The sequence below is a fragment of the Epinephelus moara genome, chromosome 23 (assembly GCF_006386435.1).
Source record: "Epinephelus moara isolate mb chromosome 23, YSFRI_EMoa_1.0, whole genome shotgun sequence".
In the NCBI taxonomy this organism is placed as follows: Eukaryota; Metazoa; Chordata; class Actinopteri; order Perciformes; family Serranidae; genus Epinephelus; species Epinephelus moara.
In genome coordinates this window covers 33,105,563-33,122,128 of record NC_065528.1, presented here as the reverse complement: position 1 = coordinate 33,122,128, position 16,566 = coordinate 33,105,563, and the positions used below count along the sequence as shown (strand labels likewise).

At 42.4% G+C, this 16,566-nt stretch overlaps 1 protein-coding gene across 1 annotated transcript in view; it reads left to right on the top strand.

Moving 5' to 3' along the window:
- LOC126384989 (thyrotropin-releasing hormone-degrading ectoenzyme-like) overlaps positions 1–16,566 on the top strand; it is a 264,660-nt gene that overhangs the window by 210,436 nt on the left and 37,658 nt on the right. Inside the window, exons 11-13 of the mRNA XM_050036465.1 lie at positions 11,427–11,515; positions 14,140–14,273; positions 14,385–14,440. Coding sequence (XP_049892422.1) covers positions 11,427–11,515; positions 14,140–14,273; positions 14,385–14,440 — 279 coding nt within the window. The remainder of the gene's footprint in view (positions 1–11,426; positions 11,516–14,139; positions 14,274–14,384; positions 14,441–16,566) is intronic.

The following is a 16,566-nucleotide window of genomic DNA, read 5'->3' as shown; positions in this document are numbered from 1 at the left end:
AGCCGGAGATCTCTGATTGTCTGGTGGCGAGACTAGCCTCATTGTAGCCTGTAGCTCTGACTGCCTCTCTGTGCACCGCGCTCACGTGTGTGTGCTTGCGCGAGACCGTGAGACATGGGCACCGCCTTCATGTGTGATCACGCAAGTGCATGCACGTGAGTGTGGTGCACAGAGAGGCTTCAGGACACTTGGATCACTACGGACGAGCAGTATGGAGATATTTTGTGGTTTCAATTATGTGTTTTTGGACGTTTGAAGCTGGGGCGCCGTCAGCCTCCATTAGGTGGAGTTGTGTTGCTACCTCCTCTCCCCTTGGATCTCTGCAAGTGATGTGAGGACTCTAAAACTTCACCTGAGCCTCCCTCGGCATATGGGTGAGTAGATAATGGCTGCATTTTCAGTTTTGGGTGCACTATCCCTTTAACAACTAAATTTTCTTGTAAACCAAAGACACCCTCCTTGTTATAACAATATACTTATTTATCTTGTTATAATGTGAAAATATCTTGTTTAGGTTTAGAAGTTGAGTTTATTTGTTTTACAAGAAAAACATCTTGTTATGAGAAGAATCTTTTTCATGTTAGTATCCGACATCCTGGCCTGACAGTCCTTCTGTTCCATCGTGACTAACATCCTTGAATACCTGCAGAAATCACAGCTGCGTGTCCTTCAGCGACAGCAGTCAGTGTTCAGACGTGCTCGCAGCACAATAAGTGCTGTTAACACCGTCGACCCTCCTGATTAAAAGCAACATTCCTCTGCTCTGAAAATCTTTTCTGAGGCTCGTCATACAATCGATAACATCGTGATGTTTTATAAGCTGTTTGATGATTGTGTGTACAGCTGGTAGAGGTCAGACTGTTCAGATGGTTGAGTCCTACACCAGGATCAGTGTTAGGCCTGTTTGGGAATCATTAGTGAGTCAGCAGCATAAAGATTACAGTAAATGAGAAGTGAGAGAGAAAGGAAACGACTCAAACTTTACACAGGACATAGAGAGGTGCAGGGATGAGTCCTAAAACTCGGTTTGAGTTTGCATTTTAGCACTTCCTCTTCCCTTGTCTTGAAGTCACCAGTTTGTTGAATGTGTTTTGTTTAGGTGTCTGAAATAAGGTCTGTGGTAACACAAGCTGAGGAGACTTCAGACTAGACAGTTTGTTCTATGACATAAAATACATCAGTAAATACCCCACTGTGAATTTAGGGACTGTTGGAGCAGGTGTCCCCCTGATACCACCAGACGCTGTTAAACAATAACAGTGACGAGATGCGTGTTGCGCAGATGTGAAAGGATCGCTTTTTTGTCGGTGTATGAAGTCACTGACCAAGCTCTGGTTCTTATGTCTTTGGAGTGAGACGGGGTTGAAAGTCAGCGTCATTTTAACCCAAACCATTATCTTTTACTAAACTTAACGAAGGAATTTTGTGGCTGAAAACACTAAAGTTTATTTTGTAAAGACACTGACACATCCAAACTGATGCTAGATGGGTGTCTAGAGCGTCATAGTTTGAAGCGTAGGGCCACTGACGAAGCAGCCGTGTATAATGAGCTGGGAGTGAGAACGTGTTGGCTGACAGAACTGGTTTCTTTATTCAAAAAAGAAAAGTCATCATACAATCCACAATAGGATATATAGATTACAGATATCCTGCAGGCTACTGCTGCTGCCACCACGACTGGAGGTCGTTACCACAGTGCAGTGTTTTGAAGCAGAGTGACCGACTTGTCATTTGGAGCTCCGCCTGGATCTTTTCATGGTAAAAACACTGTAGAATGGTCATACTTTGAGCAGTNTATCTCCATACTGCTCGTCCGTAGTGATCCAAGTGTCCTTGGATCACTACGGACGTAGTCGTATGTCATTTTAGGCGTTTTTGCTACAGAATGGGGGTGGAGTACAATTTAAAGCTCCTCATAGCAGCACTGAACTGGTTCAGACTGGTTTCCAGTAACGTATTTCACAACTGGAATGAGATGAAACTTAGAGACAGTTTCTCACCTGAAGGACTTAAAAGTTTTCCTGATGTTCTTCATTTGAGAATTTTTTGTTGAGAATTTTTTAATGAGTGTGTCGCAGTATGTGATGATGTGTGACTGACTTGTCTTCATGTGAAGTTGTGTATATATTGTTTATTCCTTGTTAAAGAAATCTGATCTTAATGAGACTCGGTGAATCCATAAAGCTTCAGAATAATTACTGACAGCCAATCACCTCTCTCTAATTACGTGACAGCCGGCCATCTGTCTCTGAAAGAAAATTAAGCTCAGTTTTTTATTTAAATAAAAATCTTTTCAAACTTTCTGTCACATTTTTTTTTCTTTAAGTGTTAAGGTGACATTTTAAACATCACAGCTGATTCTTTGTCAAACACTTAACATTCCTCTCCTCCTGCAGTTCTCTGGCGGTTTGAGGGAGACGTTTCAGATTTGCGTCTTTTATTTTCTCGGCATCAAACAAAGCGACGCAGCGAGGCAAATAAATGCTTTTAAAAGCAGTGAGCTGACAGAGGAGGAGACAAGGAGAAACCAGAGGACAGCTAACGATAAGGTCGAGCTAATGATACTGAAAATAAATCAAACAGGGTCTCACGGCTCGTCTCTGTGATCGCGCCGAAAGAGAGAAGACGCCTCGTCACCTGACAGCTAAACAGAGACGTGATTGGGCGACGAGCGCCTGTGTGTTTGATTTAATGCTAAACAAGACGGTGATGAATTATTCATGAGTTCACACAAGTTTATTTATATACTGCTTTACCGTTCTAAAGCTCATGTCACAGTGTTTGAGGAGAATAATTAAAATGCAAAGTTTAAAAGCAGGATGACAGCAAAACAAGACAGAAAAAAGAAAAGATGACATTAATTTATTAACTACACATTAAAACATGGAAACACTCAGTAATTAATATAAAGTCAGACTTTATTATTTCACTTTATTTAGATTTTTAATGTCAGTTTTGATCAAAGTTACATTAATGTGAAGTGTTTGACCAAAACCTTCATGGAGTCATGGCTGAAGTTTATTTTCGGAGATCCTTTTGTTCTCTGTCTGAAATGCAAATAATACTTTCTATATCTGTACAGACACTAAAGTTGTCATGAGGACGTTTTAAGACTGCGGACAGTTAATGTAATATGTTGTCAGTTGTCATATATGTGTGACTGGATGGATACACTTCTATTATAATTAATACAGCTGTTCACAACAGTGTCGGCCCAGGGGAAAGGCAATATAGGCGAATGCTAAGGGCGCCATGATCCACAGGGGGCGCCAGAAATGGGGAAGAAAAATAATCAAAATGTTTATCTTTTTTATCTTTTTGAAACGTGACATGAGGCCACAGCAACATAACGACATAAAGCTACTAAATAACAGAGGTCTTTTCCCCACAGCTCGTTACACTTTACCTGCTCTCTGGGGAAGATGGGCGGAGTTATCTGACGTCACGTGAACCCTGACACACGCTGTATCGTTATCATATCAAACAACTCAACTACCACGACACTACTGAGAGGATCAGCAGGAGGAGAGCTCGTTAAGTTAGCTGTTAGCTGTTAGCAGTTAGCAGCTAGCAGCTAGCAGGTAGTTATCATCACCTCTAAGCAGCCGGTAGCCCGAAAAAGGCACTAAGAACGGCGACGTCAAGCATCTTGTTATCCGGAGCGAGGACTACAGTGTTTTCTTCCGGTAAACGTAAATATGTAACATCCGCCCCGTCCCCTATCCAATCAGAAACCTTCCCTGCCCCAAACCTTGCGCAGACCCGAATAAAGGTGATTAAACTGATCTCCGTGTAAACCCTCATTCACAATGAATATTTCTCATGTAAACTACCTGGAAAGACTTTAACTCAGAATGATTTCATTCTAAAAGGGAAGCCATCATGTAACCACACCCACTAAGTGAGTTTACTGTGTCGACCTCTGTTCATCCCAGACACCTTTTACCAGGACGCCAGCTGTTACTCACCATCTCATCCCACAACAGTGAGATCACAGAGCTCATTTAACAAACAGTCACTGTGTTCTTCTTGTACTTGCTTATTAATTTAAGTTTGTGACTGTTTGTCTTGACTAACCATGTTGCGTACCGAACTGAAAGCCTCGTACCAAACGGTCCAACACGAATACGTGTATCGTTACATCGCTAGTAGCAACATGACAGATGGTATTTGTTACCTGCGAACTTCTGTTGTGTCGTTACAGATATTTGGTTTCATCCAAAAACAAGCATTAACCAACTGTCAATGAGAGCGGTGAATGTAATTTATTTTCCAGATGATTTCTCATTCACTTCTTGGTCCTCTCTTTCCAGTCTGTAGGATATGATGTCATCACAGTTCACAGTTCAGGTCAAGGAAAACCTGCTGTTTTTTGGTTCCAGTCGAGAACAAACCGTTCTTGTTCTGAAGCAATTTATTTTTGGTCAAAATTCTGAGAATGTTTAAAAAGTAGGTGCAGGAACCAGAGAACTGGTTCCAGTGTGTCCAGTGTAGACGAGATGTTGCCTTCAATGTCCATGGATGCAGCTGCCATTCTAGTCAACGTGCCGATGTCAGTGGTAGAAAGTATATTTTGTACTCAAGTATCGTACTTAAATACAACTTTGAGGTTCTTGTACTTTACTTGAATATCTCCATTTTAATCAGGATCCTTTGGAGGTTTGATGGTGGTGGAAGGAGCATGCTAACATGTTTCCTAACCTGGCAGTGATCGAATGTTTTCACCATCCAGTCAAAGAGACGTCCAATTCAAGAACGGAGAACCAGCCTCATGTGAGGGACTGGAGCCTGGGGGGGTTTGGTGTGGCTTTGACTTCTACATAATGACGGCTCACAGGTCAGCTCTGGTTCTGACCTGAGTTTTCAAAAATGGACGTGTGCAGGACCCCGGGCCAACTATCCCAAAGTCAGGGTTAGCCCACCTTAGAATGCATCAGCATGAAGTCTTTCTTCGCCGCCGGCTAACAGCTCCATCAGCCTGCGGCTAAGAACGGTGTGAAACAGGTAGTGATGCTACTTCACCTAAGTAAAAGATCAGAGTACTTCTTCCACTGAAGATCAATGCACCAGCATCGACTGGACGTGATCTGAGCACGTCTTTGTGTCAGGACGTTGTCTTCCACGACGTCTTACATCCTGAGCTTCAGATTTATTTTGGAAAGTTAAGTTTTGATATTTGGTGACGAGCCGTCTGACGAGTTTCTGAAGTTTACCTTCGATGTATCAACACAGTCAGGCTGCCCTTCAGTACCTACAGTGTGTGTGTGTGTGTGTGTGTGTCTGTGTGTGTCTGTGTGTGTCTGTCTGTGTGTGTGTATGTGTGTGTGTGTGTGTATCAGCTGGTTTCTGCCTTTGATGAATAAACCATTACCACACACACACACACACTGTTGTCTAAAATAAACAGGCTTCATTCCGATCAAATATTAATAAACACATTCTGCTGTCCGTGCTTCTGTGTGTGTGTGTGTGTGTGTGTGTGTGTGTGTGTGTGTGTGTGTGTGTAATTGGGTTCCTCTCCTGTCAATCACGTTGATATAAATATCAGATTAAATATTTGGTTGCTAGGCAGCGGTATTGATCCACGGTTGCCCCCGGCGACACATGGCTGTTATGGGATTGGTAGATCGGTCTTTCTCTGGCTGATTGTGTTACAATAAGCCGTCTATTCACACACACACACACACACACACACACACATTCTTGTACTTCTATCTTTGTGAGGACCCTCACTGACATAATGCAGGTCATTCCCTCGCCCCTTATCCTTACCCTGACCATCAGGAGTAAATGCCTCACCCCCAACCCTGAACCTAACCCTGCTGCAACCTGAACCCTCAAACAGGCCTTTAAAGAGGAGAGGAGTGGCCTCAATGTCCTCACTCTGTGCTAAATTGCGTATTTGGGTCCTCACTATGCAGCATGTACAAGCACCCACACACACACAGTTTGTGTTTAAATGGATGAACTGATGAGTGTGTGTAACGCTGATTGTTTTGCCGTCTGTAATTAAAATCCACTTTAATTAAAATATGAGTCAATTTGATCAGAATGAGTCGATTATAAACTCTTCTAATGGAGCTGAAGAGAAGGTCTCACTTTAACGAGTCTTTTATTAGGATCATTAGTACCAACATACAGTAACAGTTAATTCAGATTACTGTGTGTGTGTGTGTGTGTGTGTGTGTGTATGTGTGTGTGTGTGTGTGTGTGTGTGTGTGTGTTAATAGTATCTTCTGGTCACTAACAAAACGCTTCAGGAAGCAGTTTGTTCCTAATGAGCTCTTAGAGTCAGTTCTCTCTTCACAGTGTTATTTAGAAAAGGCTCTCTGTAGTTCTCACATACTTCACTTAAATTAAAGTGTAGTTATTATCTCTACGTCTGGTTTTAATGTCGCAGTTAAAGGTATTTCTGCAGGAACTGTCGGTTGCTGTTCTTAAACAGCTCAGTCACCAGAAAAGAATGTTGGCATTGTACATTTTTGCGAACCACAAATTTGTACATTTCATACGTATGTGAGCTGACTTCATCAGGAGGTGGAGGGGATGGTGGATGGGGTGACACCTCGGAGAGACGCCTGCTGAGCTGCAGACACTGTTCAACACCAACACGCAGCTAAACTAGTTGTGGTTTAGCGAGTCATCTGTGGTGTCTCCTGCTGTGATGGTACCACAAAGAGCGAGTATTTAAAGCCAAAACATGATCTTCCCTGACCATAACCAAGTGGATTTTGAACCTAAACATTACCACGCTAGCCACAGCTTTATTGAAACGTAAAGAAAACATAAGTGTCAATGTATCCACCACATAGTAATGTATACACATAATGATGGTTTGCGGGAACATACAATACGATAGGTTGTTCTCACACATCGGTTCTACGTTTTCTTACCAAAAGTAATGCACTAAAATTCAATCATATCCTATCTAATGATGAGCCAGTAATTTGGCATAAGCCACATATTTTGGACCGATGATCACGAGAACAATGTGATGTTGAAAGGAAAGGAGGAAGCAGTTCTGAGCGGTACAGTCAGGAGGCAGGTTGGGGCGGTGGATGGGTCACAAAACACAGGACTTTCCTGAGGAGACCGGTGTTCAGAATCAACCTTTTCTCATTCTGAAGTCGTCAAATACTGCTGCTCTGTCAGTGTTTTCAGCGTCAGAGACCTGACGCCAAAAGTCACCTTTCGTGGGTATGATATGCTGCTGGGCGACGTCAGGTTGAAACACTGGCAGTAACGACGTAATATAAGGATCTAGAAAGTCCCTACAGGGCAGGCGGCAGGGGTGGTGGATGGGTCCAACAAACCCTGGACTTTCAGACAGGAGCCTTGTGTTTGCTTCTTATATAAATGTAGAGCCAAACTATGATGTTGAAGTTTAAGTATCTCGGGATCTTGTTCACGAGTGAGGGTAGGATGGAGTGGGAGATTGACAGGCGGATTGGGGCGGCGTCAGCAGTGATGCAGGCGCTTAACCAGTCCGTTGTGGTGAAAAGGGAGCTTAGCCAGAAAGCGAAGCTCTCGATTTACTGGTCGATCTACGTTCCAACCCTCACCTATGGTCACGAGCTCTGGGTAGTGACCGAAAGAACGAGATCGCGAGTACAAGCGGCCGAAATGAGTTTCCTCCGCAGGGTGGCTGGGCTCAGCCTTAGAGATAGGGTGAGGAGCTCGGACATCCGGGAGGGACTCGGAGTAGAGCCGCTGCTCCTCCACATCGAGAGGAGCCAGTTGAGGTGGTTCGGGCATCTGGTAAGGATGCCTTCCGGACGCCTCCCTTGGGAGGTGTTTCGGGCATGTCCAACCGGGAGGAGACCTTGGGGCCGCCCCAGGACACGCTGGAGGGATTACATCGCCCGGCTGGCCTGGGAACACCTCGGGGTTCCCTCGGAAGAGCTGACGGAAGTGGCTGGGGAGAGGACTGTCTGGGCTTCTTTGCTGAGGCTGCTGCCCCCGCGACCCAGCCCCGGATAAGCGGAGGACGACGAGTACGAATACAAGTACAAACTATGATGTGTCTTTCTAAACCTAACCACGTGTTTTGTTGATGTCCCGGTGTTGGTAGCAGCATTTTGAAACATCAACAGCACACACAGGAGGATACCGAGCACATAATACATTGATGTGAAAGGCCTATGACAAAGCGGTGATATGTGACGACTTGAGATGAGAATGTGTTGTCAGAACCATATCAACTCTGAGTCTGCAACTTTATGTTAAGTAAGTAATAAGTAATTTAGGATACAACGTCATTTGTGTGGAGCTAATTTGTTGGATATCATACGAAGGGTTGTATGAGGATATGGTCATTCATGGTCACAAGAACAAGCACTTGGGTACTGTGTTCGATTCCCAGTTAAAGTTTGATAAAAACACTGAATGTATTGTCAAACGAGGCCAGCACAGAATGCACTTACTAAGAAAGCTGAACTCTTTTAATGTCTGCAACAGAATCTTGTGTATGTTTTATCAGTCTTTTATCGAGAGCATTTTTACTTTCTCTTTTATCTGCTGGTTCGGTGGCCTGTATGTAAAAGACAACAGCCTTTACAGTATTGTAAAGGTCTGCTCTAAAATAACTGGTGTCCAGCAGAGGGATCTGAGTTCTTCGTGGGAGAGGCAGGTGGTCCATAAAGCTAAAGGAATAACCCATCACCCATTGGTTTGTGGACTCCTTGAGTTTGGCATTTTGGTGGTCACCATTTTGTTTTCTTGGAGCCAGAAGTGACCATACTTGTACCAGGCTGTAAACATGTTTATTTCTACATGTTAACATGGAGGTCTGTGGGGACTGACTCGCTCTTGGAGCCAGCCTCTGTTGGACATTAGAGGAACTGCAGTTTGTAGTACTCTAATGTCCACTAGAGGCTGGCTCCAGGAGCGAGTCAGTCCCCACTAGGGTTGGGACTCGTTAGGATTTTAACGATTCCGATTCCTTACCGATTCCTCTTACCGATTCCTACATTATATTCATTATACTTTCTATACTTAAACAAGTATATAATAAACACAAATGCAATCATACAAATACAAAAACTTAATTCTAACTGTTGCACAGTACAATTAGATGACAATACACATTTGTGTATTTCAGATTTAGAGCTTGTATCATCTCCCTGAGAATATATAACAACAAAAAGTGATTCTCTGATTTCTACAGTAACACTATTACCTCAAATTAACCACAGCAATGTAATAAAAAATACTTATATGCATTCATGCTTGGGCACTGTTATTTACGTGACAACACCTGAACAGAACACACACACACATTGGCTGTTTGTTTCTACCTCTTCCCTCGCTGGAAGTGGACCTCCCACCGCCCGCCTCCGCCTTGATTAAACGCTGAAAATTAAATAAAAGAGGGAGACAGGTGTCTCCTATTTTATCTTATTTTGTTATATTTCTCCCGCTTCCCTCGCTGGAAGCGTCGGACCTCCCGTCGGACCTCCCGCCTCCCGCTCCCGTCTCAAACACGGAGGTCTTCCTCTCCGCTGAGCAGGCACGCCCAGCCTGTTTAATAGCCTGTAACCATAACAACTGTGTGACACAAACTCAGTGCTTTAGTGATTAGATAATGTCGGGCTCGGACAGAAATATGCTGCCCGTGCCGCACTCTAATGGAAATGCACGTGATGTTTTTTTTTTTTTTACAATCTAGGAACCGTTTGCAGGAACCGTTACTCCAAATGTGATGGAACCGGTTCCGGAACCAGAACTTTGGACCAGGTTCCAAAAAAGAACCGGATCCGGATCCCAACCTTAGTCCCCACAGACCTCCATGTTAACATGTAGAAATAAACATGTTTACAGCCTGGTACAAAAACTGTTTTGGTCTTTTGAGCAAATTTCAACATTCGTGACATCTGTACAGGGCTGAATTTATACATAACCCACCCGTTCACTTTAAGGGCAGATCCACCCTCTCACCCAAATATGGTCACATCTGGCTCCAAAACCCAACATGTGACAGCCCAAGTGTTGAACTTGAGGCTTCAAAACGGAACCAGTGGGTGACGTCACAGTAGATACATGCATTATTTTATACAGTCTATGGTAATGGCTTCAATTTTCAGCCTCTGAGGTTACCGCCTGGTACAAACATTTGTTGTGATGGAAAGCCAATACTTTAGCAAGCTAACTGCAGGCATCCTCCCGTCTTAAAGAAAACAGGCCAAATCTATGTTGCTCTTCATCCCAAATGTCTCCTTCAGTGCTCGCCAGCCAAAGTGAAACTAAAAGCCAACCCCAGATTTGGAACGAGATTTGTAAGCTTGACTTTTCACCTCGCTATATTTGCGGGTTGTTTTTGCACTTGTAGCTTCCTCTTGGATGCTGCTAATGGTCTGACACCTGGTCGCTACCTTTTAATAAAGTCCCGACCTGAACTGAGTGCTGTGCCCAGGAACATCCAGAAAACACAGTGAAATAATAAGAAAATAAAAATCCGAGCCGAGAACAGAATCTCTGCAGGAGAAATCACTTCACCACACACTGACTGAGAAGGATTACATCTGTATGAGTCTATACATAGTTTATTTAAGGAAAACCCTGCAGGGTATATCTTTAAGAAACAGCCAAATAAAACACTGTATTTATGCAGATTAAAACTGGAGAAGAAGATTTAGAACATTTCCTTCAGTCACATGTTTCTGTGACTGCGTGGGACTGATTTACGACTGAAAATTAAATGATCATATGATTCTGCAGCTCCTCTGGTTCTCCCAAAATGAGACCTCAGAGCTTCCAACATCATTAGCAAGTAGGTTTTCTTCAGCATTTGGACCGTAAAACATCAATTACACTGGCAGCAGAACACACCCGTCTCATTGTCTTTGGTCCAGCTGCTCCAATGTTTGTTTGGAGTTTGGAAAGATTTTCAGTCTGCAGAGCCGAGTTCCTCCCTTGTCACTCTGTCTGTCTTACTGCAATTTAAAAACCACTTATCTCTTTAATGTCGGCTCCTGTAAGAAAAACAGCCTCGTTTAAGCCCAGAAGTGATGCGATTTTGAGACAATCAACTGGTTTTAAAAGGTTTTATGAGGCTGATAATTTGGGGGGAATTAACTGGAGCAGTAAAAGAGTCTTTATGTATCTTTGATGTGATCTGAAAATGTAAAATTCACCAAAGTGACCAGCAGTTTTAACCTCTGGCTCTGTGAAGCAGACAATAACCCTCAGCTACTTCCACTTGACTGATGCTCGCTGACTGCCGCAGCTATTACACTCTCACTTCCTGTCTCCTTCTCTCTCTTTATAACACAGTCAGTGTCGCTCGCTCCATTTCCAGCTGACTGATGTTGAGCGATCGCTGCTGACCGTCGCTCTCTCTCTCTAATGTCTCTCCGTCTGATAACTGAGGCAATAAAACCAAATCCAATTCCACCAACCATTACTGACATCACTCTCCCTCTCTGTAGTTTACAGTGGCAGGTTCCTCTGACGGTCGCCGTGGGAAACGCTTCCAGTGTTTGCTCAGAGAGCCTCATCTGGATCAACAACAGGACAGGTACGGTGCTGATCCGAGTCCTCACACGGCACATCATCTCTGTTCATTTTAAATCATGACTTCATTATCTCGTTACCTTGAGATAACAGGCCGTTATCTTGGGATTGTTTTGTTAATGTTAACGGAGCAAATGATCTCATGATCACAAATTAATTATCTCATTATCTCCAGATATGTAATTTGGAGTTAATGGAGTCAAAAATTCAGGTGTGTTCCTCTGGAAAGGAAGCTCTGCTCTGAGTTTCTATATTTCCAGTGTTCAGAGGTCTGTCAGCAGAGGGAATAAACCTCATGCTGCTTTTGTTTATGGAGAATAAAGCTCAGACTAATAGAATAAAGCTCCCTCTTTTTTGTAGGGAATAAAACCCTTTTTTTTTCCTTGTATGGAGGAAAACTCTCTCTGGGTCTGTTTGTGGGGAAACTCAGCCAGTTCTGCTTTGTTTTGAGAGAATAAAGATAATTCTACTTCTGTTTTTTGGAGAATAAAACTCTCATTGGATCTTTTTTTGGGGCATACAGCTTGTTTTGCCTTGGATTTTTAAGGATAAAACTAATTATGCTTCTGTTTTTATGCCTCAGTGCCAGAGATAGCTGTGGCCAGAGGCAGTATGTGTTTCAGAGTGTCCGTCTGTCCGTCCCATTGTCACAGACGTGATGTCTCGAGAAAGTCTTGGAGCAATTTCCTCAAATTTGGCACAAACGTCTGCTTGGACTTTAGCGATGAACTGATTAGTAGTTGTGAGACAAAGGTCATAGTCAGTGTGACCTCTTGACTTGACTGGTTGGTGAAGGCATCCAACCTTGAGGCAGTAATTCTAGTTGGAGAATGAAGTCAATTCTGGTTTTGTTTTAGGAGAAGAGAACTCTGTTTGGTCTGTGTCGGGGAAATAAAGCTGTCTCTTGTTTTTGGAGAATAAAGTTCATACTGCATCTGTTTAAAGAATAAACTCTCACGTCCTGTTTTCGACAAATAAGTCTGGTCCTGCTTCAGTTTATTGGAATTAAAAATGATTCTGCTTCAGTTTTCAGAGAATAAAGATAAATATGTTTCTGTTTTTTTGAGGACTAAAGCTCCCTCTGGTTGTGTTTATGAACAGCTGTTGACAGAATGTGGGTTCTGGCACATCTTTACCTACTTGCAGGATGCATTGTGAAGGGAGGCAGTCTCAAAGTTCAAGACTTGAAGTTTAATTTCAACTGGAGGGAAGGGAGCTGAGGAAGTGGGCCAGACTTGGGTCAGCAGCTATTTTCCTTGTTTTCCTCACCTGGCTGTTATACAAAGTCTGAGAGATCCTGCAAGCTGTTCTACTAAAGTGTACAGCCTAATTTTAAACCTCACAGACTGCGATGCCACAAGAAACAACAAAAAATAGCTTTAAGCACACGAGGTGTAAAGATGGTGTGGATCCTGCAGTTATTTTTAGTTGTTGTAGCTTTTTCATTTTCTGTTGCTTTCTATTTTTAAAACGTAACTTCTGTTCAAGTCAGAATAAATGTTGGTCAGCTACATGTGTTTATCTTTAGAATGTAATATAAATGTTTTGTAGTTTGGGCTCCACAGATTCCATGTTATCAACTTGAAAACCATGTACATTATTGAACAACTCAAGATGGCTGTATGACTGTAACGTTGGTTGTATTAAGATTAACAATATTTTGTAGTTACAGCAGGTGTTTTGGACCATAGGGACTTTTTCATAGTTCTGAACACCCCTGTTTTTCTTGTGTTCTTACAAATACTTCTTAAACTATTTTAGCTTTCAGAGTAGATTCTCTGCTAGCACAAGTGGAACCATTAGTGACGTAAGTGTATGTTGATCACCTTCGAACACATGAGGTAATGCAGCACTGGCAACTGCCATATTTAAGCGCCTGTTAGCCAGGTAAACAACAGTCGGCGCAAAACACAAACAGGTCATAATGAAAAAAAAATTAAAGAAACGGACCGACAGTGAAGTCCAGACTTTACTAAGCATGTATGTGACGCTGGAAATGTAAAGCAATTTTGACTCGTCAAAGCAAAAATTATGTTGCTATACCAATCGTTGACCAAGTCATTTTTACAATACATCACTTCAGTGTCCCTGTAAGTGGTGTGAATGCAAACAGGGAAAAAAAACAAAAAACTTCAAGGTATGTAACTCGGGGAGCTCATTAAAACTGTTTCGTCCGAAAACACCTCATTGAGCACACTGTCGGTTAAGTTTGGTTTTAATTATCTTAAGCACGGATTCAATTTAAGGTGACAGTCTTTCAAGACACCCTTATTTATTTGATATTTTTAGGAACGTCCATATTATTTAGCCTCAAGTTGGACATATGGATCAGCTTTCAGAGAATCTTGAGTCACTCAGTCGTAATTCCAACTTGAATGTTGACATTAACATTATTTACAAATTGGAAACTTGTAACACTGTTTGCCTCAACTTCCAGTTTAAAAAGAAATATGCATCACACGAAGAAAGATATGACATAATTTCATGCAACTTTAAAATAATGCGAGGAACTTGACAGAACAGCGTGGTATCATCTGCATATCTTTCGGTGAATATCCTGGCTTTGTGGTTGAATCACTGATGCTCTGATGAACTGACTAATGGCTAGTGTGTTATATTGTGTCACAGAAACTCACAGGATTGGTCAGATGGACGACAACACATGGTTGCTAGGCAACATCAATCAGACAGGCTACTTCCGTGTGAACTATGACCTCCAGAACTGGAAACTGCTGATTCAGCAGCTGCACAACAACGCTCAGGTATGCCTGTTTGTAATCTCCCTCTCTGGCTGTTTGAAAAGCTGTCTCTCTTATCTTTAATCCTGTCTCTCTGTCTGTCTCACAATTTGCCTGTCTCTGTGTCTTTGTCAGATCATCTCAGTAGGAAACAGGGCAGGACTAATTGATGATGCCTTCAACCTGGCCAGGTGAGTCACCTTTTAGCCATAAAAAATCTTGTGTCAGTCTGGTTTGCAGTATCCTGTTCACAGACTGTGTGTTGGCCTCACACACACACACACACACACACACACACACACACACACACACACACACAGAGTGTCAGGGACAGTTCATTATAACAGAAGAAAGTGTTGGACGAATGATCTCTGTTTCCCGTGCTCTGTCTGCGAGAGGCTCATCTGTCACTCAGCCTGTAAGACATCTGGACACACAGAGGGAGAGAGCAGCCGGCCTGATCCATTGTTTCTGTCTGTTTCTGTTTGTGTTTAATTGCTTTACAATAAGGAGTGAGTCTTTGTCGAACAGGACCGCTGGTGTGTCTGCCGCCCTCAGATACGTCTGTTTTGATGAGCTGAATGTTGTAAATGGACAGATATATTTCAGAGCTGTCATCGTGTGTTTAGCCAGCAGAAAGGAGGAGGTGTTGCTGCTGCATGTTTGACACTCAGCTGTGCAAACAGAGGTTTACAAACTGTATTTGAGTTCAGACCTGTTGATTTACATACACAAGTTTATTTTCACATATAAGGTCAACCCAGTCACCAGACAAGATGTTGGCATTGTACGTTACAGCAAAGCATGGATACATTTGTACGTCGACCCCTGAGTTAGTGACAGATGACATTTCATATTTATTCAAAGCATAACAACAAAAGTGCAGAACAACTCATAAACTGTGCAATTAATCCAAATGGTAGATGCAAAAAGTGCAGGAAGTTAATTTAAAACCGTCTATTTGGATGAATTTTTTGAGAGTATTTCCTGTGAAAATTAAATTAAAGAGTTATATTTTTACTAATGTTTTACACAATTCTCTTTCTGTATTGTATTTTGATTTTTTCCTTCATTTTAACAATCATACATTCTTAATAGGCTTCTTTTTTTTGTGACAAATTCAGTGTTTTATTCTCCCAAGCGTTTTAGATTTAGATTTTTTTAAAGTTTATATCTTGAATAATGGAATAAGATTTGAAATTAACAATTCATTTAGTTTTCCTTGCAGAAATGAATGAAAGGCTGAGATAGGGGCGGTACACATGCCAGGTCTTTATCCGCCTGGAAAATGCGAGGTCGGGTGCAGGGTTCTCCTCTTGTACCTTTTCAATTTTTCTGTTCTTTCATAACCAGCACTGTATCTGAGTGCAGAGCTGTTTACAGAGTGTGTAGGTGTGTAGTCTGTGGGACAGATGTAAATGCGGTGCGCGCTGCTGCATTCCAAAAGTTGAGCTCAGTTTATCTCAGTGCACAGCTGTTGCACCCTGAAAAACAGGCGCTCGGGAACACGTGTGCGCCACTATGGCATTGCATTGAAAACAACAACACGGCATGTCTACAGCCCCATGAAGGTCTACTGTATGTATTTTTAAAATGTTTTGTAACACGAATTAAAATAAAGTTCTCACGACCCCCCCGTAAAGCGTCGTCTACCCCTGATAGGAGGTTCAGGACCCCTGGGTTGAGAACCAGTGATGTAATACATTAAAACTTTACATTTCTATATGTTTCAACAACACTTTAGTTAATGTGTGGTTAGGTTTAGGCACAAAAACGTTTTGGTTATGGTGAGGAAAAGGTCATGTACTATCCTGTCAGGAAATGCAGCGAGGTCTGAGTAGAAAACCACCAGTTTTAATGAAACTTTCCCAGCTGCAAATGCAGCGGTGTCCTGGTAAAAACAACCACTTTTCATGGCACCATCCCGTCAGAAAACACAGCGACATCTCAGCAAAAAACAACTGCTGTTCGTGACACTGTCCTGGCTAGATACGCAGCAATGTCTCTGTAAAAACAACCTCCTTCTAAGGCACTTTCCCAGTGGAAACAGGGTATCCGCGGATCCTTGAAAAGTCTTAAAAAGTCTTAAATTCATGTATCTAAAAGTAAAGCCTGAAAATGTCTTAAATTCATTAGAAATGTCTCAGATTGGTCTTAAATTCATTACTCAAAGGTCTTAAAATTGTTGCGGAAGGAATATTTAATCTGACTTTATTTCTTTTCTTTTTTTTATTCTCGCGGCACTTTTCTGTGAGTATCCATGCGCCGTCCAATAACAGCGCGCGCTGGTGGTAGCACATACACAATGAATGGGTTC